At 64.9% G+C, this 25,084-nt stretch overlaps 3 protein-coding genes across 6 annotated transcripts; 1 reads left to right on the top strand and 2 right to left on the bottom strand.

The window, feature by feature from the left end:
* Nucleotides 1–963: 963 nt before the first annotated feature.
* On the bottom strand, nt 964–2,934 carry GPX4 (glutathione peroxidase 4). The gene is made up of 7 exons (XM_074808514.1): nt 2,825–2,934; nt 2,537–2,631; nt 2,183–2,327; nt 1,937–2,088; nt 1,787–1,811; nt 1,399–1,458; nt 964–1,206 (listed from the first exon to the last, which is right to left on the bottom strand). Exons 1-7 carry the CDS (start codon nt 2,894–2,896, stop codon nt 1,174–1,176), a joined length of 582 nt encoding a protein of 193 aa, XP_074664615.1. The 5' UTR covers nt 2,897–2,934; the 3' UTR covers nt 964–1,173.
* Nucleotides 2,935–3,292: 358 nt separating this feature from the next.
* On the top strand, nt 3,293–6,075 carry POLR2E (RNA polymerase II, I and III subunit E). 2 transcript variants are annotated; one of them, XM_074808376.1, is made up of 8 exons: nt 3,293–3,451; nt 3,601–3,775; nt 3,924–4,039; nt 4,461–4,541; nt 4,766–4,824; nt 4,943–5,021; nt 5,418–5,497; nt 5,912–6,075. In XM_074808376.1, the coding sequence occupies exons 1-7, from the start codon at nt 3,395–3,397 to the stop codon at nt 5,481–5,483; spliced, it is 633 nt and encodes a 210-aa protein (XP_074664477.1). In that variant the 5' UTR covers nt 3,293–3,394; the 3' UTR covers nt 5,484–5,497; nt 5,912–6,075. The 2 variants fall into 2 exon arrangements, with proteins under 2 accessions (XP_074664477.1, XP_074664474.1); XM_074808373.1 differs by having other exon boundaries at nt 5,907–6,075.
* Nucleotides 6,076–6,356: 281 nt separating this feature from the next.
* On the bottom strand, nt 6,357–24,621 carry ARHGAP45 (Rho GTPase activating protein 45). Of its 3 annotated transcripts, none has more exons than XM_074808372.1 (23): nt 24,404–24,621; nt 22,325–22,655; nt 20,587–20,730; nt 19,375–19,459; nt 18,816–18,888; nt 18,258–18,336; nt 17,734–17,871; nt 17,438–17,502; nt 16,814–16,924; nt 16,371–16,451; nt 15,945–16,124; nt 15,631–15,768; nt 15,145–15,335; nt 14,694–14,851; nt 14,200–14,277; nt 13,817–13,918; nt 13,290–13,453; nt 12,604–12,792; nt 12,097–12,234; nt 10,274–10,512; nt 9,686–9,947; nt 9,127–9,229; nt 6,357–8,951 (listed from the first exon to the last, which is right to left on the bottom strand). In XM_074808372.1, the coding sequence occupies exons 1-23, from the start codon at nt 24,491–24,493 to the stop codon at nt 8,578–8,580; spliced, it is 3,513 nt and encodes a 1,170-aa protein (XP_074664473.1). In that variant the 5' UTR covers nt 24,494–24,621; the 3' UTR covers nt 6,357–8,577. The 3 variants fall into 3 exon arrangements, with proteins under 3 accessions (XP_074664473.1, XP_074664471.1, XP_074664472.1); XM_074808370.1 differs by lacking the exon at nt 24,404–24,621 and adding an exon at nt 23,575–23,845; XM_074808371.1 differs by lacking the exon at nt 24,404–24,621 and adding an exon at nt 23,575–23,845 and having other exon boundaries at nt 15,181–15,335.
* Nucleotides 24,622–25,084: the final 463 nt, after the last annotated feature.

The following is a 25,084-nucleotide window of genomic DNA, read 5'->3' as shown; positions in this document are numbered from 1 at the left end:
GGCTCCGGGGAGACCTTAGAGCGGCCTCCCAGGACTGAAAGGGGCTACAGGAAAGGGGGGAGGGACTCGTTATCGGGGGGGAGGGATAGGACAAGGGGTCTCAGTTTTAAACTGACAGAGGGGAGATTCAGATTAGATATCGGGAAGAAATTCTTCCCTGTGAGGGTGGTGAGGCCCTGGCACAGGTTGCCCAGAGAAGCTGTGGCTGCCCCCTCCCTGGAAGGGTTCAAGGCCAGGTTGGACGGGGCTTTGGGCAACCTGGGCTAGTGGAAGGTGTCCCTGCCCGGGGCAGGGGGTGGCACTGGGTGGGCTTTAAGGTCCCTTCCAAGCTGTTCTGTGAATCTGTGATCAGATTTGTGGGGGGACCCCAGGAAGGACCCTTGACCCCCCCACTGAGCACAGGGCTCACCCCGGGGGAGGGCGGGGAAATAGCAGCAAATCACCCCAAAACCAGGAGCCCGCTCTGCCCAGGGAGCCACTGGCCCTCCCCGGGCTTGGCCAGACACGGCTGCACCTTTGCGAGCACCAACGCGCTGCGGAGGACGGACACACCCATGGGCCCGTGCGCTGCCCCCGGCCGCGGCTCCGGGGGGTGTTTCACCACGTCCCAGCACCACTCGGGGTTGTTTCGCAGTAGCTGCTGCTGGCCAGGGCTTGCGCCACGGCCGGACCCGCCCCGCCAGGGCCAGGGGCCACTGCCCAGACGGCGCCTCGGCTCCCTTTGGAGAAAAACAACCCCGTTGCCTCATCGGGGCGGCTGCCCCGTGATCTGGGGCGAGGAAGGAGCCCAGGGGGGCCACACACCTTCCCCCCACCCCGGGAGCGCTGGCTGAGCCAGGATTTGTGCGACTCCCCCCTCAGCACTGAGGAGGATTATCCCCGCCGGGCTCAGGCCTTGCGTAAGGGCTCCGGCTTCTCCCCAGCGGCTCCAGCCCTGTCCTGTGCCCTCACCCAGCCACAAGCGGCCGTTTCTAACACCTTTATTGCAGGGGGACGCCAGAACGGGGCTGCCCAGTGAAGCCTCCTCCCAGCGGGTGCACGCCAGGTCTTCGGGTCTGCCTCACCAGCGAGCTGGCTTGAAGACAAACCGTCATGGGGCTGGACAAGGAGACTCCGCGGGCAGCGGGGGCTGGCGCCGGGGCCAAGGGACAGGGTGGGGGCAGAGGAGCAGCTCTACAGGTAGGCAGGCAGGTCCTTCTCGATCACCTGCGAGAAAGAAGGGAGCATGGTCCTAGGAAAACATCGTTGCCCCAAGGACATGCCCAAAGCCCCCCCAGAGGGACTGTGAGGTACCACCAACCCCCCAGAGCACGGGGGTGCCCTCCCTCCCTCCCCTGGCCAAAGGAGGGAGAGCCGAGGCAGCGGAGCCGCGACCCCAGCCACGCTGGCGGCACTTACGTAGGGATCCTCCATCGGGCTGTAGCGCTTCACCACCTGCCCCTCCCGGTTAATGAGGAACTGCGGAAGCGAAACAGCGCCCAGGTGAGCGAGCCCAGCTGTAACGCGGGCGCTGCAGCCCCCCAAGAGCAGCCCCGGAGCCGACTGTGGCGGCGTTGGGCTGTGGCAGATCCTGCCCCGGAGCTGGAGCCCCTGGCAGAGCCGCTCCCCCCCTTCTGGGCCAGGGCAGGAGCCCCCCGGATGCTCCTACCCCGACATCCAGGGTAACCGCCCAGAGCAGAGCCTGTGTGTGAGGATCCCTCCTCCCTGCAACGCCTCCGGGACTCCCCCAGCCCCCCAGAGGGTGAGGCTGTGACCCAGGCAAGCCCAGAAGGCAACTGTGTCCTACCTTAGTGAAGTTCCATTTTATCGCACTAGGAGAGAAAAAACAGAAGTGAGATTTTGACAGAAAAACCCTTCCTCTTGGAACCGCTCAGCTGGAGCCACCCAGAGCCGCCCCCTCCCTGCCGGGGGCTCCCCGCAGCCCCCCCACACTCACTTGCCCAGGGTGCCTCTTCCTTTGGGCTGCTCCTTCATCCACTTCCAGAGTGGGTGGGCATCGTCCCCGTTGACATCGATCTTGCTGTACATGTCAAACTTTACACCGTAGTTTTCAGCAAATGCCTTAATCTGAGCGTCGTCCCCGGGCTCCTGAGGGCGGCAACGGCCGGGGCCCCGTGAGCGTCCCGGGGCCAGCCCAGGGCTCCGCGCTCCCAGGGAGCCCTCGCCCCGCTCCCCCCCGTACCTGCTTTCCAAACTGGTTGCAGGGAAAACCCAAGATGCGTAAACCCCTCTCAGCGTATCTGGCGTGCAAGTCAACAAGCTGAGTGTAGTTTACAGCAGTTTTTCCTCATTTCGAAGCCACGTTGGTGATGATGCAGACGCAGCCTCTGGAGAGGGGGTGAAGCAGCAGCCGTTACCCCGGCAGGAGCGGGGGAGGTGCCCGTAAACAAGCCGCTCTCCCGGGTTACGCAACGCGTTGCCCCACTGCGGCGGAACCACCGCCCGGCGCCGAGCGAGGCCCTTTGAGCCCCGCTCCTCCCCCCGGGGGCTCAGCCCCCGCGCCAAGGCCGGGCGGCGCCCAGCCCCCCCCTCCTACCGGTACTTCTCCAGCGACACCTCGTTGCCATCGATGTCTCGGGCGTGGAAGTCGTAGATGGCCTTGGCCGAGCGCCAGTCCTGCGCCTGGGCACACTGCGGGGCACCGGGAGACGCCATCAGGGCCGCACGCGTGTCCCGTCCCGTCCCGTCCCGTCCCGTCCCCGCCCCCCGGCTTCAGCCCCCGCCGCCCGCCCTGGGCCCTCGCGGCCGCAGCCCCGCAGAGCCCCCGGCCCGCAGCCCCCGGTGCGGAGCCCCCGGCCGGGCCGCGCTCCCCCCGCGCACTCACCATCCTCCGCCCCGCGCCCGGCACCGCCGCTCCCCACAGCAGCGCCCGCCGCACCGCCCGACCCCATCCCATCGCGCCCCGCCGCCGCCCGCCCTCAGCCAATCGACGGCTCGGACGCCCGGAGGCACCGCCCCTTTCGGCCGATCAGCCAATCAGCGCGCGCAGAGGCGTGTCCGAGCGGGTGATGGGTGGGAAGCTGACCAATGGTGGGCGGGGAGGGCCGCGGGGGTGTTTGTGGGCGGGGCGGGCGAGACCAAGGACGGGCCAAGGGGCGGGCGGGGCGCTGCGGGCCGGACCCCCCGTGGCGGCCGTTCCTCCCCTGACCGGCGTCGGCGCTGCGGCCTGTCCCGCGCTGAGGCGCAGAGAACCGGGGAACCGCCCCGGCTGCGGGGGAGGGAGCGCTGGGCCCTCCCGGAGCGAGCGGCGGGGGGCGGCCCGCGGCGGACTACAGCTCCCAGGAGCCCCCGCGGCCGAGGCCCCCGCGGCTGCCCCGGCGCCGCCTGTCGCCGCGCAGTCAGGCATCAACGCGGCGGCCCGCGGGGGCCTCGGGCGGTGCGGGCGGCCGGCGCCATGGACGACGAGGAGGAGACGTACCGGCTGTGGAAGATCCGTAAGACCATCATGCAGGTGCGGGGCGGCGGGGCCGAGCCCCGGCGGGGGAGGAGCCCCGGCGGGGCAGCGGGGGCTGCGCGGCGGCCCAGCGGTGTCGCGGTGACCCCGGGGCCCCCGGCGGGCCGGTGAGGGCGCTTGGCCTGACCCGAGGGCGCTCTCGGCAGCTCTGCCACGACCGGGGCTACCTGGTAACCCAGGACGAGCTGGACCAGACGCTGGACGAGTTCAAGTCGCAGTTCGGTGAGAAGCCCAGCGAGGGCCGGCCCCGGCGCACGGACCTGACGGTGCTGGTGGCCCACAACGACGATCCCACCGACCAGATGTTCGTCTTCTTCCCCGGTGAGCGGAGCCGTGCGGGCGGTGCCCTGGGCTGCGCTGCCTCTGCCTGGCGCGGTGTGAGGCGGGGCGGGAGGGCCGGGTTCCCTGCTGGAGGGGTGAGTGGGGTGAGGGAGGGCTCGTTGTGACGCTGGGGCTGACCCTTCCCCAGAGGAGCCCAAGGTTGGAATAAAGACGATCAAGATGTACTGCCAGAGGATGCAGGAGGAGAACATCACCAGAGCGCTGATCGTGGTGCAGCAGGGCATGACCCCGTCGGCAAAGCAGGTAGAGTGCCTGGGGGAAGGCTGCCGGGGTGGTCGTACGCCCCGGATGCTTGGCCTGGCTGTTTTTCAGTGCTGCTTTAGGTAAATAAAACCCTAGGATTCCCTTCCAGATCAAATCTTTCACTAAAGCCCGTTGTTCCTTAATGCGAGCTTTTGCTTAATGTGCAAGTGCGTTTAACCAGGGCAGGTGGTTCTGGTTCCAGAAGAGCAGCTGAGGGCCCGTGGGTGGTCAGGAGGTGGGTGAGAGAAAAAGGGGACATTTGCCAGTGGGGGGGGGACCCGCGTGCTCTTTGCCCCCGTGGCTGCACCTGTGTGTCTGATCCCACGCTTGCGGTGACGGGGGCTCATCGAGGAGTGGATCTGAGCGCAGGCAGGGCTGTCCCAGCGCAGCGCTGCCACCTGACAGGCCTTTCCCTTTGCAGTCCCTGGTGGATATGGCTCCCAAGTACATCCTGGAGCAGTTCCTGCAGCAAGAGCTTCTGATCAACATCACAGAGCACGAGGTGAGCAGCGTCGGGTGGAGCAAGGGCGGGGTGATCACTCTGTTGTGCCGGGCTGCGGCTCGGGCTGCTCCCCCAGAGCTTCTCTGGGTTTAAGGCCGGGCTGAGCGACGCGGTTGTAGTTTTCTTCCTAACAAACGTGTTGCTTCTCCCGCCGCGGTGAGGAGCCAGTTGCTTTCTCTGCCTTTGTGATCTTACAGAGTCTCTCCCCTGTTGTTTATTTACAGTTGGTCCCTGAGCACGTTGTCATGACAAAGGAAGAAGTAACAGAGCTGCTGGCCAGATAGTATCCTTTGTTTGTTCCTTCCCTTCCTGCCCGGGCGTGACGCTCGCGTTGGGCTGCGGATGGAGGGTTGGTAACTGCTCCGTGAGCTCGGGGAGCTGCTCCTTGACCCCCTGCGCAGCAAACTGAGAGAGAACCAGCTCCCTAGGATCCAGGCCGGGGATCCTGTGGCCCGCTACTTTGGCATAAAGCGTGGTCAGGTAAGAGAGAATTGGACTCAGGCAGCGGTTCCCCACGGGCAGGGCGGGGGGGGATCCCCGGCAGCGTTTCTGGGAGGCGTGAAGGCGGCTGCTCTGATGTCAGGGCTGTTGTAGGTTGGGTGTGGGTCTGTGTCAGCCGAGCAGGTGTCCAGCAGGGACGTGGCGGGCTCCTGACAGGCTGCAGATGTGACCCCAGCCCCACGCTCTGATCTCCCCCTCCCCTCGCAGCGGGGGGGCACTTCCACGCTGCACCCCTGGCTGAAGCCAGGAGCTGGGCGCTGGCTGATTCTGTGGCTGCTGAGCACCGCGGCTGTAGAGCCCCCGCGGCCGCAGCGTAGCGGGGGAAACTCACTGCCAGCTCCTCTCCCTGCTGAGCTCCTTCCGTCGGCCTTGCAGGTGGTGAAGATCATACGCCCGAGCGAGACCGCGGGCCGCTACATCACCTACAGACTGGTGCAGTGAGCTGCAGCTGGCGGGTAAGTGGAGCACGAAGCCCTCTGGCTAGCAGGGGGCTTTGGGCGCAGATTATCTCCAGATTATCGCCAAGCCTTAAATTGTTTGTGGAGGGAGCTGTTAGAGGACAGACCAGAGCAAGGCTGACCCGCTCTGGAGCCTTGGGATCCACCTCTCGGGACGTGCCGGTCGGTGTTGGGGCCTCCAGCGGGGCTCAGTGGGCTGCCGAGGGCGGCGTGAGGCGATTTCCTCCCCCCCCGAGCTCTTTCCTCCCGGAGTGCAGGAGTTTGTGTGACACCTCCCCACCTCCCCATCCACCCGCAATTGCCGGGCACTCTCAGATATCTGCCTCTTCAGAATTGGCCGAGAAAATTCTCTTTCTGTGTTGCCTCTGTGCCGTTGTGTTACTTGGCCTAATTCCGTGTTTTCCAGCACAGATTTGCTGTAACTCCTTAGTCTTTGTTAAGGACTGACGCCATGGAAGTACCCTGAAGGAGCAGAAGCGCGCAGGGAGGAAGCGAGTGGGAAAAGGCCTTTGCTTTCCTATTTTATTTTACAGGATCTTATTTTTAATAAAGATTTGTACTCTCGCTGTTCCTCACTGCCGCTGTGTTTCTGGGCCTCTCTCGGAGCCCTGCGGGGCTGATCCCGCTGCCGGGGGCGGTTCCGAGGCTGCGGTTCGGCCTCGGCCCTCGAGGTCCCTACGGAGAGTTGCTTATCCCTGCCCAGTCGCTTTCATTTTAGGCAGTTCCAGGTCTCTTGAGGGTTTTTAAACTTCAGTTTACTTGCTAGAACTCCTCGGGGTGTTTCCTTCCAGCACTTGGCCTCCTGCGGCCGTGGGTGAATGAGTCTGGAAGACTCTGACCTCCAGGACAAGGGGGGGTTAGAACACACTGATTTTATTGATTTTTTTTGGAAGCAAAACACGTAACGCAGCTTCCTACAGCAGTACAGACACGTCGTAACAAACACGCTTTACTTTTTCCACGCTGAATTAATACACAAAGAGAAGGGCGCCTGTTAGCGCGGGAAGCTCAAGCGCAGCTTTTCTCCCTCCCCTCCCTCCATTCACCCGCACACACACCTGGTACCGCCCGGGGTAGCAGCGCTGGCGGCCGGGGGGGGCCCGCGGCCCCCGGCTCTCGCTGCTGTGGAAGTGACCTGCTGGGAAAATCCCACCTGGCTGTGGAAGCGCCGCGGAGCAGAGCGTCCCGCGGGTGTCTCGGGCTCTTCTTTGGCTCAGCGACAAACCGCGGAGCTGTAAGTGGCCGTCGGGTTCCTCTACCTCTGACCTACGGTGCCGAGACGCGTTTCCCGTTAGTCTCGGCTCTAAAGCCCAGGCTCATCCCTGTGCTGGGGCCAAGCCCCCGGCTGACGGCCCAGCTCCACGGGGCCGCTGGGTTTATCTGCAGCCGGGACGTGGCTCCCGCTTCCCCGCTGCCGCGGCGTCCTGGAGCGGTGGGGTCTGACGCCTGAGCGGAGCCAGCGAGAGGTGATCTGGCATCCGGCATCTCGTGGAGGAAGCGTCTGGCTAATTATTGGAAATACAGCTTCGGATTTGTGCAATTTCGTAGGAACCGTGGGCTGCGAGCCGCTCGTGCGTCAGGTGCCTGCGTGAGTCCTTGCGCCTCTGCCCCGGCCGGGAGCTCGCGGCCTTTGCCCTCGCAGGGGCTCGGCGGCGCAGGCGGGAACGCAGCCCAGGTACGAGCAGGTAACAAGGAAACAGCTTTTAGCTCTTTCTAAGCGAGAAGTCCACTTGTTTCTCTACATTTCAGTGCAGAAAAGTCGCATACCTTTAAAAAAATACTTTGGCTGGTCTTGTTCAACCCTTTAAGTTCCTTTGCCAGTAGAGGTAGCGGATTCGTGTTCTCTCTTTATGAAAAAAAGCAGCAGCCTCTTACGCTGGCAAGGGCTGTGACTCGCTTCAGGCCGTGGTGGCCCTGAGGAGGAGGAGGAGGCATCTCCCCTTGGTGACCTGCTCTCTGCCCAGCTCTGGCCTGGGGCCAGCTGGAGGAGCAGACATGTAGTCCCGGACTTGCAGCTTAAATTTTTGGAGACCAAATGTCTATCAAAAAAAAATAAACCCTGAGAGACCCCACAACGCTCAGGACCCTTCTGCCAGGAAAACCTGTCCCCTGAGCTTGGTCACAGCCTGCAGGTTGCTCTTTGCGTGGCTCCTGCCAACTAGAAAAATGCCCATAAATACAAGCAGCAATGCAAAACCTCGCCAGCGAGCCAGGAGAGGCGCGTCGCTGGCCGAGTCCTGTGTTGCTCAGAAGTGCTGAGGCAGAAGATTCATCGCTGGGCTTTGGGTGCCTGGTACAGTCAGTTCTCAGCGATAAAGGTACCTCGCAGGGCCTGGCAATGGTGCAGCCACAGCCCCAACGCCAGGGCCAGCTCTGTGCGAGATGGTGTGGGTGGCTTTTACCGGGCTGCACCGAACCCAACGCTCCTTGGGCCACGTCGCCTTCCCGGGAGCTGCTCCCCAGACCGGCAGAGCCGCCCTGCACGCGTGGTGCCCGGCGTTGTCTGTCTGTCCGGGCGGTGCCCGTGCCCGGCCGCGTGCCTTTCCCCTGCCCACTGTTGGGGACCCTCCCCGGGTCCTGGCAGCCTCGTCTCCCAGCCGCAGCCAGTGAGGATGATCAGACGCTTTGGCTCGTCCTATCTCCGTGTCTGCGGTAAGGCGTGGGGTTAAGGCGTGCGGCAAAAATTAAACCTGCGGGCATGGCAAAGCCCTGGGTCCCTTCCCAGTCCCGAACAAGCGCAGGGTCTGCCCTGCTTCAGCCCCAAGAACGCGCTTCATGGGCTGCTGGACCGGCCCGAGGCTCCCAGCAGTCGAGGCAGACTGGCCCGATTTTCCCTACCGGGAGCCGAGGGGCTGGGGGGTTTTGTGTGGAAGCTCCAGCCACGAACCAGCGAGGACTTGCCTGCAGCTGACACACCAAACCCCCCCGAGCCGCCCGCGGCTCCGCGCTGTCCCTCCCCACCCCTCACCATCGCAGCCTTCGGCCTCGCCACGCCTGCGTAGCGTCTGGATGCTGCCCCTTTGCCCCGTCCCAGCGCCCGCGGTACTTTTGTCGGTGCCTCAGATAAACCGGGGCTGCTACTTGCGGCCGCCTCGGCTCCTGGCTGCCAGGCACGGGGCAGCGGCAGGCCCGGACGCGTTGTTGGACTGGTTTGTGTTGTAGTCCGTGCCAGCGGCGGGGAGGCGGCTCTCGGGATATTCTTCGGCGTCACTTTGCTCCTCTCCTGGGGGGCTGCAGCAGCGGGGAGCGGTGCCCTCCGCATCCGACTGGCCCACGCTGCAGCTCCGGCTCCGCCGTCCCTCGCTGCCGTCATCGCAGAACTGAGCTTCCTCTGTGCTGGTCTCGCTCCCCTGTTTCATGAGCTGGGTTCGGGGGGCCCCATCCGCGGCGGCCAGCAGCTCCCCGCTGTCCTCCAGCTCGGAGTCGGAGTCGACGGAGCGGTCGCCGGACTCTGGGGGACAGAGGGAGCCCCGTGTTACTCGCCCAGCACCACGGCATCGGCAGGAGCTTTGTTCAGCAAACTTGTGGTCCTCAGGGCAGGGGAAGGGCTTTGTGTAATTGCCACTGGTGACGCTCCCGGCACCTCTGTGCCCGCTGGGGAGGAGCCACCGGTGCCTCTCTCTTACCTGCGAAGGAGTCGGCGCTGTAATTCAAACTCCCCTTCTCCGAAGGCAGCTCTAGGTAGGGGACGCTGCCGGGAGGAGCTGCGGGCTGGGAGCCTGCGTTGGCCTGGAAGGAAGAGGTGCAGTGGTGAGGGCACGGAGGAGGAGAGAACTCTCATTCACTGAGAAATGGTTCCAGAAAATGGAAAAATATCTCTAAAGTGCACAGGCTCCATCCTCCCACCCCTGCCTGTCTCACTGACTGAGACTGTTCTTTTGGGGCAGAACCTCCCTTGCGAGTGGAGTGGGGATGCCCGTGGGGCCGTGACGAAGCAACGCGGGTTTTGTATGAGAAGGGCTCCGCGATGGCCGGACCCCCACCGTGGTGTGGCACTGCAGGGACGGGGCCCGTCACTGCTGCAATCTGCAGGGCAGAGCACGAGCCGGGGCACGGTCAGGAGAGGGGCCGGGCTGGGGGGGCTGCGGGAGGGTCTGGCCCAGCTGGTCTGTCCCAGGCCGCCAGCGCTGTCTCGGCAGAGGCTGCGCATCCCCCAGGGGTGCTCCCTTCCCCCGGGGCTCCTACCAGGTCGGAGCAGCTGGCTGCCTCCTCCTTGCTCTCGGTGGCATGTTTGGGGTCGGCCCCCGGCACCGCGGGCTCCTTGTTCTCAAAGATGGTCGAATAGAAGATGATGAGCGCCTCGATGATGCGAGCTTGGTGGGGATAATCAACCAGCGAGGACAAGGAAATCGTGGCGTCTGTGGGCCTTGGGCGCATCAGTGTTGGCCCAAAGACGATGCCCAGGTTGCTTGAGGTCATCTTGTTGTCCTGCTCCACTTCCACGATCCTGGGGAGGAGGAGGAGGAGGAGGAACTCGTGAGAGCAAGCAGGGAGGAGAGAGGGGTGGCCGGGCAGGGCTCGCCCAGCCTGGCGCACCCAGGCTGCAGGAGGAGCCGGGCTGGCAGCGCAGGAGCCCCCGCTCGTGGCGCACACGAGCTCCGTGGGCAGCGAAGGATCAGCTGCGGCCGCGGATCGACCTCCCCGCTCCTGGGAAGGGCTGTGCTGGCCCCACTGCCAGCGCGGTGTGTGACGAATGTGTAAATATTCTGCACTCTGGGGAAGCAGGGGAAGGCGCCCCAGCACCCGCACGGGCTCTGGACCAGCCCTTCTCACCTCCTCAGGTGCTGCAGGAGGTACTGGAGCGTGGCCATGTTCTCCCAGGGAAGCTCCTTCAGCAGCTCCTTCAGCTTCAGCACCAGGTTCACCACCACCTTGTCCGTGTCGGCTCCTTTGTCCACCAGCTCAGGGCCCCCCTTCCCGCTCTTGCCCTTGGCCTCGCCGCCCTGTAAGCTCTCCTTGGCCAGGCCCATCAGCTCGTTGTACAGGCGGAAGGGCATGATGGGCTCCGGCAGCTGCAAGCAAGAACGGGGAGGTGGGTGCTGGGGAGGCCGGGGGGAGGCTCACCCCCTCCTTGAGACCTAGACCTGTCCCCTGCTGTTGAGCTGAAGAAACCCGGGGCCGTTCTAGAGCAAGGAGACATCCCCGCTGCTCGCGAAGCACGCTGCCCAGAAGGTGATGGCTGTTTATCCATCTCCTGAAGCACGTAAATCCAGCCTCCTTTGTCCTGGGCAGCTAGGGGCTGGGAAGCGCAAGCAAAAAGCAGCGTTTGATCAACCCGTGGGTGCTCTCTGCTGCGCAGGCCCCTCCGGGTCTCGGTTAAGGGGTTCTCTGGTTCCCCTGGAAGAGCCCTGGCCCGGGGGGGGCAGAGCGCCCGGTTGCCCAGCGCAGAGGAGGTGACTGGGAGGGGGAATGGTTTGTCCCGGGGTGGAGAGGCAGGACGGAATCGGCGCAGCCTGCAGCGAAGGTGGGGCTGCGGTTGGGTGGAAACTCTTGCTTTGAAGTGTGTCTAGAGCAGCCAGAGCAGCATGTTCACTAATTGGTGGTTTTGCCTGGCTGGGGATGGTTTCAGAGTAGCTTAAACAGATGGTTTTGGGGACAGGCTGCCTCTCACAGCACAGCAGGTTCCCTCCAGTTCAGCACTTTAGAGACTTTAAACCCATTTCTCTGCAGGGAGACGCTGGATCATGGCTCAGGACTGATTTCTTCCGCTCTTTCCACTCTGCTTTTCTCTGGAGAAACCGTGGAAGCAACCCAGAGCCCCTCTCTCCTCTCTGTGCAGGGGACCGAGGGCCAAGCCTCCCTCCTTGAGCCCGATCCTGGGTGTAACTGTCTGCTCAGCAAAAGGCAGCGCTGAGGAGCTCAGTGGCGAGGCTGCAGGGCGAAGGAGAAGCTGCTTCCTCTCCTCCTGCCTTGTGGTGGCTGGTTGGAGGATGTGGGTGACGCTGCTGTTTGCACTTGCTGTTTGCCAGTTAGGGTACTGGAGTCTGCTGGGAGCAGAGGGTGCCAGGGACGGGGCTGCTGCGGGCGGCCCGAGGGACACAGCACCCAGCCGAGCCCACCGCAGGGTGCCAGCACCCGGCCAAGCCCACTGCAGGGTGCCAGCACCCGGCCAAGCCCACCACAGGGTGGCCCAAGGGGCACAGCCCTGCTCCGGGAGACGTGAGCTCAGCCCTGGTGCGGAGCAACATTCGCTGCATCACTTCCCTTTTCATCTGCTGGTTCCCCAATTGCAGAGGGGAGGGAGGGTTTGGTGCTTCCGCACGTTGTTTTTCTGCGGCTGCGACCGCCGGTGCCGCCGCAGCGGAGGAGTCGTGCAAAGCGACGGCGGGTGGGTTGGGCGAGGGCTCGCCGCGAGCAGGAAACCCAGGTCGGCTCGGAGGAGGCGCAGTGTGGGTGCTCTGCCCCGCTCCTGCACATGGTCCCATCTCCACCGCTGATCCTCTCCCACCCGGGAAGGGCCCCACTCACCACCCACAGGTTTTAAGCCCAGTTGGTGCAGAATTACTCCTGCCAGAGGCAACTCGGTGAAGCCGCGTTTGGTTTTGGAAGTCAGTTCCTGTGGCCACCTCTCCCCAGTCCCCCCAGCAGCACCTTACCTGTCTCAGGTAGAGCTTCAAGACGTTGCTGATATCGTGAGGGGAGGCCTGGGACAGCTCCACCAGCTCTTTCCCATTCTCAAATGCCTGGCAAAGCTTCTCCACCCGGGTCTTGACGCCGTTAACTCGGTAAATGCCCTGTGAAAGAGAGAAAAGTGGAGTTGAAGTGAGATGTTTCTCTTCAAGTTTGCACAAGAGTGAGCTCCTGGCTCCCACCCTCTCCCTTTGGGGTTGGAAATCCCTCTCAGAAGTCATGCTGGGACATCCCCTTCCAGCTCAGTCATTACTGTCATTCCTGCCTCGTAGGAAAGAGGGAGGCCAGAGACGTGAGTTTCCAGCGTCAGAGTTTGGGCTGTTGGGGCCAAGTTCATCACCTGGGACTTTCTGGCTTCCTGCCTCCAGTAATCTGAAAACCAAGTCTGTTGGTTTTCATGCCAAGGCAGATCATTTCAAGAGAAGGCAGCGGAGCCGGCTTAGCTGAAGAAGAGGGAAGAGAGAGTGCGTCACCTTGGTTTTCAGCGCCCGCTTCTCGATCTCCGAAATGCACTTCTTGATGATGAAGGGGATGCCGTCTGAGCTGCTCTGAGAAGCCTTGGTGAAGTCTTGCCCGAAAAGCTGCAGCTTCCCTTGGAGTTTCTTGTGCCCACACTGGATGGCCAAGGTCTCCAGACACTTCTTGTGGCAGGCCAGGTAGCACTGGAAAACACGGGGAAAGGTGCGGTGGGAGGCAGCCCCGGGGGGCACCAGACATCGCTCAGAGAACGAGGAGCTCGCTGAGCACAACAGACAGGAGAAACGCCCTTCCTGGAGACGCTGCAGCACCAAAGCAACGCGCAGAGCCCTCCCCGAAGGAGGAATGTCTTCCTAAACACGGGTGAGAGCTGGGCTCAGGTAGTCCTGCCCCAGAGGCCATGCTGGCACCTCTGCTTCCACAGAGAACTTGGACCTCCTGGCCGTGGTCGCTCTCCTGCTTTTGACCACGTGTGTCACAGCTCCGGGCTGGGTTTCTGCAGCAAACCCCTGAGACCCGGCGAAGAGCCGCCCCACAATGTGCTGCTGCAGCGCGTGTGGCTCATCTGGGGACAGTGAATCACGGGACCGCACGCAGGTAGAGCCGAGCTCACCCCACTCGTGGGACACAAGCTCCATCCATTCCACCCACCGAGCTCTCTTCCCACTTCTCCCAACTTTACCTCCTCGCATTCTGCTCCCTGGAAGTAAACGTAGCTGTTGCACTCCCGGCACTTGGAAGGGGTGCGGAGCTTCCTCAGCCGATGAGTCTGGGCAGCCTTGGACAAGCCGACATTTCGGAAGGGCCCCGTTGGAGCCGTCATCTCCGGGGTGATGCCGTTGATGCCTACGAGCAGAACAGAAAGAAACGTGTCCGCATCCTGGCTCCTGAGGAGGTAAAGTTCAGCAAAGCTTGAGCAGGAGGGACGCGGCCACAGGGCAGACAACCAGCTGGATGCACCAGGGCTTCAGCAACGCTACGAATAACCAGGACTCAGGCGTGCAGCCCCAGCTCAGCTGGTCTGAGCACAGCTCATCCCTTGGTAAAGGCAAAGCTGCTGGGCTCCTCATGGGTCACGTATCCGCCCAGCGATTGTTCGGTTTACCTCCAGAACTACTGAATTTGGGGAAAGTCAACCTGCAGTTAGCTTTGCTACGGTGTGTGGGTGCAGAGCGGGAGCACAGTGTCACCGCCCGTGCCGGCACGTACTCTGCTCAAAGGGGGTGGTGGCCTCATCCTTCTCCTCCAGCTCTTCGCTGGAGGACATGGTCCCATTGGACGACAGCCGCTGCAGCTTGTGGCTGAATTCACCTGTCAAAAGAAAACCCACAAGCTGGTGAGATCACTGGCAAAGTTTTTTTACTTCTGAGTGCGCCCTGATGCATGTGGCCGATGCCCACAGCAAGCAGCCGTGTGCCTTGCGGGGCGGGGGCAGCTCCCCGGAGAAAATGAGGAACCAGGAGCTGGCAGGGGCTGTGCGGGGGAGCAGCCTGCAGCCCCTGCAGCGTAAAGATTGGGGGGTCCCTCATCCCACCCCACCCCATCCCAGGCAGGGCGAGGACTGCCTGCCCTGGGCTGGTTTCGGTACCCACCTGCATTTGAATCCAGGCTGCCGTCAGCTTCAGAAATGGAGGTTGGCCAGGATTTGTGGACCTGGTGTCCCCTCCCACCTGCAGAAGAAAACACATAGTCCGTTTGAGATTGCTTCCTGCGCCTGGGAGAGAATCACGGGAGAACAGTCTGGACCCCGGGAGACACTGAAATTACTGAAGGAAGCTGCTTGGTCTGACAGGCTGGTGAAGGGGTGGTGGGTTGTGATGGGAAAGAAGAGCTGGGAAGATGGAGGATGGTCTGTTAGGCAGCACCAGACAGCAAAAGCAAAAAAAAAAAAAACCCATAGATCTGATTTAGTGTCCTTCAGGAAATTCGCCTCGCAAGGCTTCCAGCCTGCCCCGCTGCTGCAAAGAGAAGCCCGCCCGTGGGAGCCGTGGAGGTGCCGCTTTGCTCCCGGCCGGGGGCAGGACGCAGCCTGCGGGCAGCGGTGCCGGGGGACGGTGATGCCGAGGCCCCTCTGCTCCGCGCTCACCTCTCCGCTCAGCCGCCGCTGCCCCGCTCTGCTCCTTGGCTCCTGCTCCTCCTTCCGCCGCCGGCCCGTCCTTGGGCAGCGCGGCCCCGTCGGAGCCGCCGCTCGTTGAGAAGTCGTTGGCGTTGAAGCTGCCCTTCCGTGTGCGAGTGAAGGGGGACCTGGAGAAAGGAGGAGGAAAGGGAACGTGTGAGTGCATGAGGAGGAAGGACACTTGAAAACCTCATTCATGGCTGCTGTCCACCTGTCTTGGGATTTACAGTCCTCTCGTAAATCCTAGATAGCCTGTCTCATCCATCAGAGGATGTGGGGGGAATTCCCAGCTGGCCCAGCCCCAGCTTTCCCAGCAGAGCTGCCCCGGGTGTGCTGGAGACACACTGGTTTCTGCTGGGGAGATAGTGCCAGCCCGGGGGAAGGTCTCCAGCGACAGAGAAGATGGTTCCCGCTCTCCTACCAGGCGTTGTGTGACACGTAGGGCTCAAAGTCGTACTGGATGTCGGGTTCATCCCCTCGCTGGAGCTGCTTGACGTGAGAGGCGTATTGCTGCCCGGGGTCGTAGAGCTTGCTGCTCTCGCACAGTGTCTGGAAGTTGACGGGTAGTGGAGCTGTCTGCATGTGCATGATCTGGTAGAAGGAGATTGTGGCCTAAAAATAACGCGGAGAAAATCAGACGTGAGCTTTGTGAGCCGACGCGCACGGAGGAGAGAGACAAGGAGCTCCAGGTTAGACGGGAGATCGGGAGCACGGAGCGGCGCTTGGTCCGCAGCCTGAGCCTTGGCTCAGAGAACAAGGGAGTGAGGAAAGCGCCACATCCACCCGGGCCTCATCTGAAACAGGGGCAGCTAAGCCAGGTCTGCTGGGGGGGCAGCTCTGAGCCTCTCCTGAGCAGGGCACGGCCACCCCCCTGCCCTGGGGGCCGTCCCAAGCCAGCCCCACTCACCAGCTTCATGACCTGGTCGCTCTGTTTGATCACTTCGTGGATCTGCCGCAAGGAGTTCACCTTCGTGTCCTCCAGCTCCTGCTTCTGGGTGTTTGCATCCGCAACACAGGTCCGGTAGGTGGCCATCGCCTCTTCCGCCTGAGAGTTGGGAGAGCACGAGATGGGAACAGTTCACAGGCAAGAACAAGGAGAACAGCTCTCTGCCCTCCCACCCGGTGCCGGCGCCATGGCCGAGGGTCCGCAGGGAGCTCAGGCAGTGACAAGCCCTCGCCAGGCAGATGCTCAGCCCGAGTCCGGAGCTGTCGTGTTCCCACCTTGTTCTTGGCTTCCTCTTCCAGCCGCCTCTTCTTGTCCAGGGCCTTGGTGGTGATGCTGCTGGCGGTGTTCTGCTGCTCTTCTTCCGCTTTCACCGCCATGTACTTGGCCTTGTCGTGCTCCTCGCTGCGCTGCATGTAGATCTGCTTGGCCTTGCGCAGGTTCACCTCTGCCTCTTGCTGCCAACCAGAACAGCGGCCCAGGGTGAGGACCGACCTCTGCGAGGGGGTGGTTATCTCCTGCGAGCCCCCAGGGGCTTTCTCCGGCGTCCCCCCGCACCGCAGAGGCACCCCAGGGCAAAGCACCCAACGCTGCTGGAGAGGGGCGAAGAGTCCAGCACCCTCGGCGGGGTACGTGTCCCAGGGGCACTCCAGGCCGGGCTCCGGGAGCGCAGACCCAGCCCGCGCTGCGTGGCCGCGACTCACCAGTTTCCTCTGCGCCCGGTGCCACTGCTCCTTGATCTCCTTCCTCCGTTTTTCGTGTTCAAGGCGTCTCACTGTCAGCGGCTGCATCAGGAGGGAGAAACAACCCCCACGGTGGTCTGAGCTAAACACTCGCTGCTCCTCCCTTTACAAAGGGCTTTGCAAGGAGAAGTTCCCCGTGGTGGTTGTTATTCCCCAGCACATCTGGGCTCGGTTACGGGGCGGGGGGTTGTGTCCTGGACAAAAATCTGCAGCCTGGGAAGGGCCCGATGCAGTTTCCTCCAGACTGAGCTAAGCAAGAGCCACCCTCTGCAAGGACAGGACGTCTGCTGCTCCCCAGGGACACGGACCCCAGAGACCACGTCACGTCCACCCTGCACCAAGTGACCCCGCTCGGGACTCATCCTGTGCCTGCGCATCCCTGTGCGCGTGCCCGGTCCCCTCACCTGGAGGAAGGTTTGGTGCTGCAGGGTGTTGGCAGCCTGCAGAACCGATGTCCCATGCTCCATATCCTGCTCCAGGGCCAGCAGGTAGATGGACAGGAAGGGCATGTTGGTCTGCGAAATGAGAAAACGCGTCACCCCAAGCCCCAGCACCGCCGCGTGATCCAAAGGAGACGCGTCCTCCAGCGCTGCGTTTGGGGAAGAAGAGCGAGAGGCTCGGCTTGGCTGCCTGCTGCTGGTAAAAACGTGTCCTGGACCAGGAGAGTGTGGTCACAGGCTGCCAAGAGGCTGCTCGGAGGGAGGTCGGTGGAGGCTGGAAGGGCCCCGTGGTGTCACCTGCCCCGTGCCGGGGACAGAGAGGAGGGGACAGGGCCTGGGCTCTCCCTGCCGGCACAGCCGCCGCGCAGGGCAGAAGCATCGGCTCCTGACGGAGGAGCTTTTGCAGGGTCTCGCATTATCCTTCGGTTTGGGCGCATGGACGTTGCCAAGCACAGAGCTGCGGAGAACCGCGCGCCCGTTCTGCCAGGCTCTGAAGCCGGGACACCCAAAACGAGCTCTGCAGGGCTGCTGCTCCCGAGGCCGCCCCAGAGCCGGACGCCGGGCGGCTGCAGGGACCTGCGGCCTCACCTCCTGGCTGATGGTTTGCTTGCAGCTGTTTGCCATCTTCTGAAGCCCTTTGGCAAACTCCATCTCTGGAAGAAAAAAGGTTGGAAGCGAAAAGACATACGAGACACCAGCATTTCCCTGCTGATTGGGCTCCTTTTGAAAAATAAATCAAGAACTCCAGGAATGAAGTTCAGCCCTGGCAGCGTCTGCCTCCCGCAGCCTCGCGCACGTGAGGAAGGACCTCGACCTGTTCAGATGCTGCCGTGAGGGGCTCAGCCCCGCTCCGAGAGGACCCACCCGCCGTCCTCCCGTCTCACCCAGCGTGGTCCTTTTCTCCAGGTACCCAATGAGGTCCTTCATGTACTTGGAGATGTTTTTGGCGTACTGGAGGGCGGCATCTACCCCCCCCTCGCAGCGCTGCAGCATCACATCCACTTCCTCAGCGGGAGGACGACCTGTGGTGCGACGGGGGGGAAGGTGGGGAGAGAAAGAGGAGAGAGACCCTGAGTGTGCTGCTGCCGCCGTGTGCGCTGACCCGCTCCCACCCTGCGCCTCCGAGTTCCCAGGAGTGCTGGAACAGCCGGGAAAACCCCGGGACAGCCCGGCTCAGCCTGGCGAGCTCCGTGAGCTTTCGGTGCAAACCTCCCAGTGCCAGCATCGTGCTGGGCTGGTGTCCTGTCAGCCCCTGGTGCCAGCAGCAGCTCTGCTGCCTTTTCCCAGCCAAGGAGCCACATGCGGCTCAGGACCGCGGTGGCGACGGGGAAGACACCGGTCCCTGCCAGCCAGTCTGCTCAGCCGGGTACCCCCCACCCCAAACCCTGCGCCCGGGCTGCCTGCTTACCTGCGTCATAGGTCTCCACGCCCGAAGGCACGCCGTCTCCTCCGGGCCCAGGGATCCCCCCGTAGAGGCTCTCCATAGTCTTTGGGAATTGGGAAAGAAAAGGGACTGGTCAGACAAGAGGAAGGGCCGGTGGATGGAGGGGAGGCAGAAACCCGGAGCTGCTGGAGCCTTTCTGCTCTTGCTGGGTGGCTGCTGTGCCCAGCCCGTGGCCCTGCGGGAAGGCCGGGAGCTAACGGGAGTGTCACTGGAGAAATAATTTGTTCTGTGCACACACCAGACCAGGACAGAGCTACGGAGAGCAACCAGAGCCCTGCTTTCTGCTCCATCCCTTCCCGAGCCACCGTGTGCCCTTTGGCTCGAGCTGCCAGGTGGCTTTTCCCCTCCCCGGGATGGTGCTGAGGACAGGAACAAGCAGCAAAGCCCCCAGGCAGCTCTGCCGGGCTTGGGGGTGAGCTGGGAATCCCACGACTGGGGCTGGGGGCTCAGCCCCTTCCTGAGCTGAGTCTGAGCACCCCGGCACACCCCGAGACCCGCGCGGCGGGAGCGGGTGTCGCTCACCTGGTTCTGGTCGCTGGGTGGGATGGAGAGGATGGTGCTGCTGTCCACCTCCCCCATGAGGAACTCGGACACGCTGTGACGGAGGAACACGGTGGGGCTCAGCGGAGGGAGGACGGGTGGTGACAAGCCGGGCTGTCACCCAGCAGCACCCGACCCGCGTCTGAGGGACCAGGCGAGGGCCAGGGCAGTTGGAGCTGCAACACTGGTTTCTGTGAGGACCAGTTCAGCTCTGCGGGGCGAGGTCTGGGCAGTTCAGGCGGAGGAGCAGAGCTCGGCCCAGCACCGAAGAGGGGCCGGGAGATGGAGCCTGTGGGCTCAAGTGGGCTTTGGGGTCCCTCAGTGCTGGAGGAATCACTGGTGCGAGCGGCAGGAGGAGCGAATCTGCCCTCCCCACGGGGTCTCTCCAGCCCCCAAACCACCCCCCAAACCAGCTGCCACGTGCGGGGCCGTGCGGGGGTGAGGGGACAGGGCGGGGGGTGGAGACGTGTCCTGGCTGCTGGGGGCAGTGGGGTCTATCGGGGACCTCCTCCGGGGGACGGGCTGGCCAACAGCCCCTTACGTGCTGCTGAAGGACACCGCGATGGTCTCCACGGCCTTCTCGAACTCCCGCTTGTCCGTCTCATTGTTGGATTCGTAATGGAAACCTGGAAACGAGGAAACGCGGAAGCCCCGTCGCCGCGAGCGCCTGCCCCTGTCTCAGGCAGAAGGACCTGCCGGACCCTGCGGTCTCGGCCCCACTCTGGGCTCAGGCTCGAGGGAGCAGCGGGGAGGATCATCCCTACGGATCGTGGACTTTCTCTAGTGCAGCGCCGTGTCTGTGCCCCCATTTCTCCCGGGACTTTCACCCCTGCCAGAATCACTTGGCTCATGTTTCTGTTTAGTCCCGTTAGCCGGTGCTGCCGGAAAAGTGCTGCTGGCTGTGGGCCCATTCCACTGCCTCCAGGCTCTTGCGGCACCTCCAGAGCCCCCCGCTCCGCGGCGGGACGCCTTCCCCCTCCCACCTTCCCCCGGGAGGGCTCTTGCCCGCAGCCAAAAGAGGAACCGCCGGCAGCAGCGGGAACCGGCGCAGACAGCGCTTGGCAGACGCCCAGGCCGAGGGACGTTGGTGACGCCTTCGGCGGCCGCCAGGGTTTGGGGCAGACCCCGGCGCCTTTGGGGTCGGCTCCTCCGGGGTGCCGGGGCTGGAGAGCTGAGCCCCCCCCGCTGCGGTGAGGGGCTGGGATCTGCTCCCACTCCTCTGCCCGGGGATGTGGGGAGCCCGACCTCGCTCCATCCCGCCCCGCGTGGGGCCAGCCCCGTGTCAGACCTCCTGCCACCCGCCACGAGGCTTCCTGTCCCCTCGCGGTTGCTGTTCGGTGTCCAGGAAGCAGCGCGGTGACGCAAAATGTTGTGCTCTGCCTGCGGTTAGCACAGCCGCCCCCCTCCCCACTGGGGTAACTGCAGGCAGGAGGTGGTGCCCGGGCCAGGATCTGGGCTCTGCAGACCCCACTCCCGTAAACACGAGGTGCTGCCAGGAGCAGGATCCCGTTATTTAAGTGTTTTTCTTGCGGCCGTGCTTGGAAACCCCCAGGCAGGGATCTGGGCTCTGTCATTTCCGACACTACATCATCCCTAAAACTAAAGCAAGCAGGCAGCCGCTGCCTTCGCCCTCCCTGCCTGTCCGTGGGGCAGCTCCGCTCCCGGCAGCCCCCCATGGGCTCCCCGGACCCCGCACAGCCCAGCCTGGGGCAGGAGGGGAGCAGGACAGAGCCCCCATCCCCATCTGTCTCACCCTTGACTTTGGAGATGAGGGTCCCGGCGGCCGTCAGCGTCTCCAGGGTGTTGAGCAGCGGGTACTTGTTGATGACCTGGCGCAGGATGCGCAGGGTTTCGCCCAGGCACTCGTGGGCCAGCGGCCGCTGGGGCTCCTTGGGGTCTGCAAGAGAGGGGGGGCTGAAACGCTGCCCCACGCCCCTGCCATCCGGAGCCCCCCAGCCACCTCCTGCCAGCCCATCCCGCCGGGCTCCTGGACTGTGCAGCCCATCCCCGTGGCTTTGGGGCTCCCCGGGGCTGGCACAGCCACGTCCCCGTTGTCCAGCACCTCCCAGCCCTCCCCTTCCACCCCCGCTGTGGCTAAACCAGCCGCTGTGTCCTGGCCAGCGGCGGGGCTGGGGCAGCCCGACCTTTTAGGCATTTTTTCCTCAGTAGTAACATTTTCCCTTGAAAGCGGTTTGGGAATTTCCTCCTCGTTTCCTTCCCTTCCTCCCCGCCGGATGGGCGCTCCCAGCCGTGGCAGGGACGTGGCAGGTCTCTCCCCTCGCCGTGCCCCATCCAGCTGGGCTCGCCGTGTCCCGCGGGCTCCTTCCCCGGGAACCGTCCCCTCTGCGGGCTCCGGCCGCCAGCCCGGGGGTCCGGCCCTGCTCCCCCTCAGCACGGCACCGGGGCTGGGGCTGGAGCCTCGTTAGGAGATGAGGAGCCTCCCGTAGGGAAGCGCCAGGATGGGAGCCTGGCACCCACCGCCCGGCCGGGCAAACCCCCCTCCCCATCCCAGCCCCAGCTCGGGGTCGGGAAGGGGTTTCCTCTCCCATTTCCAGGCCCCTTCCAGAGTGGGAAGTGGGGAGACCAGTGGGACTGGGAACGGGGCTGGAATCAGGGCTGGATGGGTGCAGAGGGGAGCTGGACTCCCCAAAATCATGGCTGCGTCCCGCGGGTCAGCCCCAACCTCCCCCCATCTCTTTGCCAGCTTGGGGACGGCACCGTCCCGGCGGGTCCAGCAATAACCACGGACCCGGAGCGGGGACGGCCGTGGGACAGTCACCGTCCGGCTCAGGGCTGTTCCCTCCTGCCTGGCAACACCCAAACCTTCGCAGGGACCTGGAGGCATCACCCCCCCTCCGGGGGCTGCCACCCCACACCCCCCGGCACCGCAGACCCCAACCACGTTCCCAGCGGCCCCGTCGGCAGCGGTGCCCGGGGCTGGGCGCTGCCGTTTTCCACGGTGAGCGGGGATGTGTCAACATGTTTGTGAAGCCAACGCCAAAAACCCGGCATCATGTGACCCCCCCCCGCAGCCCCACCTCGCTGCGGGACCACGAGACCGTCGATGTTCCCTTTGCCTCCTCGGCCAGGGAGCCCCCTCCCGCGGCCCCACAGCCCACCTGGCCCCGTCCCACCGGCCGCCCCGGTGAGGCTGGTGCGGTGGGGAGGGGGGGGCCGTGCCCGGTGCCCCGCGGGGCTCTGGGGGCCCTGGCAGGCAGCTGGCACCGCTGCTCTGTAAACAGGAAAACGGGCGGATGAAAATAGCTCGCAGGCAGGAAGCCGCGTTATCCTGGCTCGGAGCTCCCAGCAGCCACCCACCACCTTCTGCCCTGTCGTGGCTCGGCGTGGCCCCCCCCGGGGGGGCCCGGTCACTTCCCAGCCCCGGGCAGAGACCCCCGACCCACGGGTCCGGTCTGTCCCCATGGGGAGGATGCTCTGGGTGGTCCGGCGCTGCGCGGGCACTGCGGGGCAGGGGGCAGCCGGGCACTCACCATCCCGCAGCACCACGTCCCGCAGGTTCTCCAGCGCGTCGGCGAAACGAGCCACGTCCGTCAGCAGCTGGGAGATGTCCTCCGTGTCGATGAAGGGGCCCTCCCCGCCCTCCATGGGGCTGTAGGCCGTGGGGGTCTTGTGGCCCTTGGGCACGGCCCTGGGGCCCGCCGCGGTGAGGGGGAAGCCGGCGGCGCTGGCATGGCGGCTGAGGCTGGTGGGGCGCTTGAGGGTGCCCACGGCGCTGGGGCTGGTGCTGAGCTTGGAGCTGGTGGGGGGCAGCTCCCCCAGGCTGGCGCCGGGCGCCTCCAGACAATCCTTGCGGGACAGATCCTGGGGAGCGGGGACCAGCGTCAGGCCCTGGCTTGGGCAGGGACCCCCCGTGCCACCGGCCTGGAGGGCTCCCGGCGGATGAACCCCCCCAGCACGGGGCTTTCACGAGTGGCCTCAGCTCCGAAATCACAGGCCAGGAGCCAGCTCGGCCACCCCATCTGCCCACTCGCCCCGTGGCCCCCACTGGCCCCCGCCAGCCCCTGTGGGCCCGGGTTTGTCTTAGGGGGCACACAGTGACTGTGGGGGTGGCCCTGCCTTGTCCCCACCAGCACCCGCTGTGCATCCCCGCGGGCCTGGGGACCCTGGTGCTGGCAGGATCTGGCCCAACACGTCCCTTCCTCTTTTTCATCCCCAGGTCAGGCACAGCCCCAGCCCTGCAGGGATGGGGGGGACTGGGACACCCCCCAGGCCACTGTCTGGGGACTTTGCAGATATTTTACAGATGGAGGGAGCCCCCAGTTTCTACGGGTAAAACTGCCCCGAGGGAGGGGCTGGTACCGGCACTTTCCGGGGCCGTGCACCCCACGAGAGTCCCTGCGGCACGGGGAGGGGCCCATCCTCCCACCCTCACCCCTCCAGCATCTCCCATCAGTGACTCTCAGGCACCCATGTGTGACATGAGTGTGCCGGGTCTCAGCATCCCCAGCGCTGCCGGCTCGGCGGGGCCAGAAGCCGACTTTGGTGCCGATGGGGCAGACCCGGAGCTGGCCGAGAGCACGAGGCTGCCGTGGGCAAGGGGGCAAACCGGGGCAGCTCAGCCCCAGCGCCGGCCAGACCACCGCAGGGCTGCAAGGGGCTGCCCACAGCCCCCACCCCAAAACAGCCCTTGAAATCCTGTCTCCGTCCCCTCCGGGGTGCAGCGGCCCTGCAGCCCCCAGGTCCCCCCCCGCTGGCACCCACAGGGCGCACCCGGCCGTACCGTCAGCCACACCGCGGGCGCGTGGGGCAGCGAGTCCAGGGAGCGTTTGGGCGAGTTGGTTTTACCCGTCCTGCGGCGCCCGGCCGAGTAGGGGCTGTAGCTGTTCCTCCCAGCCGCCCGGCCGAGCATCCCTCCGGCCACCACCCATAGGCCCCTCTCCCGGGGGGTCGGGACGCGGGTGGTGACGGGTGCCCCTTGCTAAGGGGCTGCGGGCGAGCTCTGGGGCCCCACCGGCCCCGTCTCGCCAGCCCCGTCTGGCCCCACGCTCCGCGGGCTGGGGCGCAGGCGCGGGGCGGGCAGTGCCGGGGTGCGCGGAGGAGCCCCGGCCGGCCCCGTGGAGGCGAGGCGCTTCCTCCCGCACCCCCCAGCGCCGGCGGGGTGCCCGCATGTAAATAAATATACGGCAGAGCCGAGGCACCGGGGCTGCCCGAGCCCAGGCGTCCCCCAGCTCCCACTTTGTCCCCTGGGAGGTTTGGGGGTTTCTCTGCCCTCCCCAAACCCTTGGCCGCAGCCCCCACCGCTGGGTTCCCCTGCCCTTTGCCGCAGCCCCCCGTTTCCTCCCCAGCTCCTCTTGCCCTCCTGCCTCCCCGGGTGGCTGCTCTGTCCCCTTCGCCTGGGGCAAAATCCACCCCCCACCCAGGCCCCGGGAGCAGGGTCCTTCCTCAGCTCCCTCCTCCTCCTCCTCACAGACCCCCTGGCCATACCCAGGTCCCCCTTCCCATCCCACGGCTCTTCCCAGCAGCTCTGTGGGCACCGTGACCCCTTGCCCCTCCGTGGCCCCCTGTGGCCCCCGCCCCGCCGCAGTGGGGGGACACACGAGGACACTCACCGGCAGGGTCTGCGGGACGGGGCTTCCCGCCCGGCTCTTCTTGGAGATGGAGGGGGTTTTTATCAGCTCCCGCTTCTTCCGGGAGAACATGGTTCCCAGGGGCGGCCGTGCCGCTGCCCTCAGCAGCCCCTGGCTCGGCGAGGCCGCGGTGCCAGCGCTCACCGCGTCGGCCACATTTGCCGGGGCCAACTGTCAGGAGGGCGCGTGTGACGCCGCCTTATTTCCTCATCGGCTTCGCCGGCGAACCTGAAACAGGAAAAAGCCGAGCGCGCACCCAGGGCGCGAGGCCGGGGGGAAGGGGGACCCCGGCCGCCCCTCGGGGGGGCCTCGGGCCCGTCTCCAGCCTCACAGGAGGCGGCAGAGAAGGCGCCGGAGCTCTTGGGGGCCGTTTGCCCCGGGCGGGGGGGGGTCAGTGCTGCACCCCGCGGCCACACAGAGGGGTCTGGGGGGGCAGAGACCCCCCCACTCTGCAGGAGCAGGGCTGACCCCCGTGGGACCCCAGGCCTCTGGGGGGGTTCGCCCCTGTTTGGGGGGGTTTGGGAGCCCCCGTCCCGCGGGGTGTTGCTGGAGGCCTTTGGGGGGGGCAGTGGGGTGCAGGACTCTGGGCTCCCACCCATGGGGTGCTCCCGGCTCTGCCTCTCCCGTGGGCTCGGTGCCGGTGCTGGCCCGGTCCCAGCTGCG

This window comes from Strix aluco, chromosome 29, assembly GCF_031877795.1.
Source record: "Strix aluco isolate bStrAlu1 chromosome 29, bStrAlu1.hap1, whole genome shotgun sequence".
Lineage (NCBI taxonomy): Eukaryota > Metazoa > Chordata > Aves > Strigiformes > Strigidae > Strix > Strix aluco.
This window is presented reverse-complemented; position numbering and strand designations above follow the sequence as displayed.

Excerpts from the sequence above, each read along its gene's own strand:
- POLR2E (XM_074808376.1), top strand. The coding sequence starts at position 3,395 with ATGGACGACGAGGAGGAGACGTACCGGCTGTGGAAGATCCGTAAGACC. Across the intron at positions 4,542-4,765 it reads TCAACATCACAGAGCACGAG|TTGGTCCCTGAGCACGTTGT; the intron begins GTGAGCAGCGTC and ends GTTTATTTACAG. Across the intron at positions 5,022-5,417 it reads TTGGCATAAAGCGTGGTCAG|GTGGTGAAGATCATACGCCC; the intron begins GTAAGAGAGAAT and ends TCGGCCTTGCAG.
- ARHGAP45 (XM_074808370.1), bottom strand. The coding sequence starts at position 23,703 with ATGCTCGGCCGGGCGGCTGGGAGGAACAGCTACAGCCCCTACTCGGCC. Across the intron at positions 14,852-15,144 it reads TACGTGTCACACAACGCCTG|GTCCCCCTTCACTCGCACAC; the intron begins GTAGGAGAGCGG and ends TCCTTTCTCCAG. Across the intron at positions 9,230-9,685 it reads CAGCCAGCTGCTCCGACCTG|GCCAACGCAGGCTCCCAGCC; the intron begins GTAGGAGCCCCG and ends TCTTCCTTCCAG.